A 3,698-nucleotide genomic window follows, 5' to 3' on the forward strand; every position below is an offset into this window, starting at 1 on the left:
TTAGTATGAGTCTTTTAGAAGCATTTCCAGGAACCTCATGAGTAGCAAAATCCATAGATGTTCAAAACCCATATGTAAAGTGACATAACATTTGCATACAATCTATGGAACCTGCAGACATATGGTTCACAGATAGGAATTCTCCATAAACACTATCTGGGTTGAATGAATAAAAGGCCACTGAGTAGAAATGACAGATGGTATTTTTGGGAGAATGTGCTGAACAATTTTTTTTTTTTTGCTTTCAAATTGTAAAGATAAGAGAGCAAGGATCTAGTGAGATTACCATAGATTACCATACAGACATTTTATAGAGAAGGTTTCCACTGTGAGGGAGCTTCAATGACCAAGAAGACTCACCTTCTGAAGCAAGTGATACTATTTCTGTAAGTTCACCCTGGACAGTGCATTCCTCAGAGCCTGGTGGACCTGCTTGTTGCGCAGAGTGTAGATGACAGGGTTCAGAAGCGGTGTCACCACCGTGTTCACAAGAGCAGCCTCTCTGTTGGATTCTAGCCTACTTGTTTGCTTTGGTTTCACATAGATAAACACACAGCTGCCGTACATTAGAGAGAGGACAATGAGGTGGGAAGAGCAGGTGGAGAAAGCTTTCTGTCTGTCCTTGGCACATGGAAGACGCATTATTGAGATTAGTATGTTGCTGTATGCAAATACAGCTGTAATGACAGATGTGAACAGGACAAACAAAGCGACACCAAATGCCATTCTTTCAAGAGATTTGGTGTCTGAAGAAGAGAGATGAATTAAGGAGCCAAGATCACAGAAGAAATGGGGGATGACATTGGAGCCACAGTAAGACAACCAGGAAAGCTTCAGAATTACACCAGTTATTAGGATGAAGGAAAGCACATAGCTGAAGAAAACCAGAAGGAAACAGACCCTGGGGTTCATGATGGTTGGGTAGTGCAGAGGCTTGCAAATGGCAAGGTAGCGATCCAAGGACATCGCAGCCATGTGGAAGAAGATTGTTGACCCAATAAACAAAAAGAAAAAAGCTTGTATGATACAAGGCGTGAAATGAATTGCTCTGTCTCCAAAAAGAAAGATAGACAGCAGCTTGGGGATTACGGTGGATATGAAACAGCACTCACAGAAGGAGAAACTTCTGAGGAAGAAGTACATAGGGGTCTGCAGGTGAGGATGGGTCCAGGTGATGGCAATGATGAGTGTGTTTCCTGTGACCGAGGCCAGATACACCAGCAGATGCACCAGGAAGAGGACCTTGCCCAGGTGCTGAGCCACGTGGAACCCCTCCAGCACAAACTCCAGGACCATTGTCTCATTCTTTGTCTCCATCCTTAGTCCTGGTTCTTTTGCCATCAACCCTCCTTGATATGCTAAGAAAATCTGCTATCACCAAACAATAAATAATTTAATTGTGGCCACTGCTTTTCAAAGTTGTTTGCCCTAAGCACAGGGCCTGCAGGGGTCTGTGCCAGGTCGTCTGTGTATGTTATGGCCATTAGTTGGATGTTTTCGTGGGACTCCTAGCAGTGGGATCAGTGTGTCTCTCTCTGGCTCTTTTGCCTGCGCTTGGGACTCTTTTCCTCCTATCGCCTGGTTGTCTTGCCCAGGTTCATTGTGAGGAACTTTGCCTTGTCTTATAGTATCTTGCTTTGTTGTATTTGGTTGTTGTCTCTTGGAAGCCTGATCTTTTCTGAAGGGAAACGGAAAGGGAGTGGCTCTCGGGGAGAGGGGAGATGTAGAGAACTTGCAGGAATTGAGGGAGGGAAAACGTGTTCTGGGTGTATAATATGAGAAAAGAACTTATTTCCAATTTTTAAAATGCTTGAAAAACTTTGCTTGCCCTTGTTACTCTAAGGAGTCATATTTTAATTTTAATGTATTTTATTGTAAATTATTTTTCCCTTTCTCATTTCTACAATACAAATGTGAAATACGTAGTTTGGCTTTTTGCTGATTTTTATAATTATATATTCTATTTTGTTTTGTTTTGTTTTTCGAGACAGGGTTTCTCTGTGTAGCTTTGGAGCCTATCCTGACCCTCACTCTGGAGACCAGGCTGGCCTCGAACTCACAGAGATCCGCCTGCCTCTGCCTCCTGAGTGCTGGGATTAAAGGCTTGTGCCACCAACGCCCAACTAGAATTATATATTCTTTAAAATATTATCTTTGGATAATATCACATAAGGTACAGAATAAAAAACCAAGAAGCATTCTTTTGAAGATGAAACATACATGTATCACAGAACATTGCAAGTGTCACCCTACAGAAACAGTGCTGGTTTCTAGGCTGCAGACTTGTACGGCTTGAAGGCCTTCTATGTGCTGATTATAGCCTCTGGAAATAGTATGAAAAGGATATGCTCTCCAGCTATCATCTACCAAGCTGATTTTCAAACAAAGTCTGTTTAGAATGAGTTATTTCCCACTTTACAGAAGGGGCACACATGCTTGCTACCATAATATTCACATGACTATCCAGTGAGATTACGAGGAAATATGTGTGACGGTGGCAAAATAGTTCAATAGTGTTATGTTCAGGCACAAAGAAGAAAAACATAGTGTGTAACTCGTATCCTGGGCCTTCTACTGTCCTTGCAGCATGGAAGTGTCTGATTCTGCTGTCCTTCACAATCTGTCCACAGTCCTTCCCTCCCTGTGAACATTGCTAATAGAAGACATGGCTGTGGTTCAAATCAACAACTGAAGGCATGTTAATATTTTAAAAGCCATTGCCCGGCAGAATGACATATAACTGCTCTATGGGGAAAGAGTTTGGGCTTTTGAGGGAAACTGGTGCTCCAGTGGAAAAACTCAAAGACTACTCAGTTTGTTTTAATTTCTTCATTGCCCAGATCTATGGCTTTAACTGTCCAGGAACCACAGTGCTAGGTTAATGAGCACACACACTTACCAGGAAGCAGCTCCCAGTAAAGAGATGCTTTGGTTAAATCTTCCTTCTTCCAAGAAAGCAAAATCTTTCTCCTAGGCAAATAAATAAAAAACGTTTCTTAATTAAGAACTGTATGCCTTTAGCCAACAAAACAAATAATACACACTTTATATTTCAAGGTAGGAAATTATTAAGGCTATTTGATTTTAAGAAACAAGGATATTTCTAAATATTTGTTCTATAAAATTGTCATCCATTCCCTGGGACACAATAGCACATCATTCCACAAAGTGTATTAACATTATATTGGACCTGAAGCCATAGCCTAGCGTGAATATCATACCTTCCTGGTTGTACATCCATTCAAAGAAACTTAGGAAAAGAGGACAATAAAAGTCAAATCTTGTTCATGGAAGCTAGTAGCTATATTCTTGTCAACTAGTTATGGAAGACCATTATGTAATTGCAGTCATAAATGAGGCTACATTTATAGATCCTTATGATATATTGCTACAGGATTGTTTACTACCAAGGGTAAAGTCACACAAGGTCCAAAAGAACAAACCTCTAGGACATTCATTAGAGGAATATGAGAAAAGGATTCAAAAATAAAACAACAAAACCCCAAGAGACAGTTGTTCATTGTTGAAAACAGAAAATTTCAGGAGACTATTATAATTAACATTCCATTGAATACGGCAACCTTCTGACCTCATTCGAAATAGTCTTCACGGTCCTCTGTAAAAGTCGTTAGAGGTTTATTTCCCCATGGCTTCCAAGATTACATATGTGAGGAAACATAGGATTAAAGTGTACATAG

At 40.5% G+C, this 3,698-nt stretch overlaps 1 protein-coding gene across 1 annotated transcript; it reads right to left on the minus strand.

Moving 5' to 3' along the window:
- Positions 1-378: 378 nt before the first annotated feature.
- On the minus strand, positions 379-1,341 carry LOC113837057 (olfactory receptor 6C75-like). Its single transcript, XM_027429387.1, has one exon. The coding sequence runs from the start codon at positions 1,339-1,341 to the stop codon at positions 379-381; it is 963 nt and encodes a 320-aa protein (XP_027285188.1).
- Between the last annotated feature and the right edge of the window lie 2,357 nt (positions 1,342-3,698).

The sequence above is a fragment of the Cricetulus griseus genome, chromosome 8 (assembly GCF_003668045.3).
Source record: "Cricetulus griseus strain 17A/GY chromosome 8, alternate assembly CriGri-PICRH-1.0, whole genome shotgun sequence".
Classification (NCBI taxonomy): domain Eukaryota; kingdom Metazoa; phylum Chordata; class Mammalia; order Rodentia; family Cricetidae; genus Cricetulus; species Cricetulus griseus.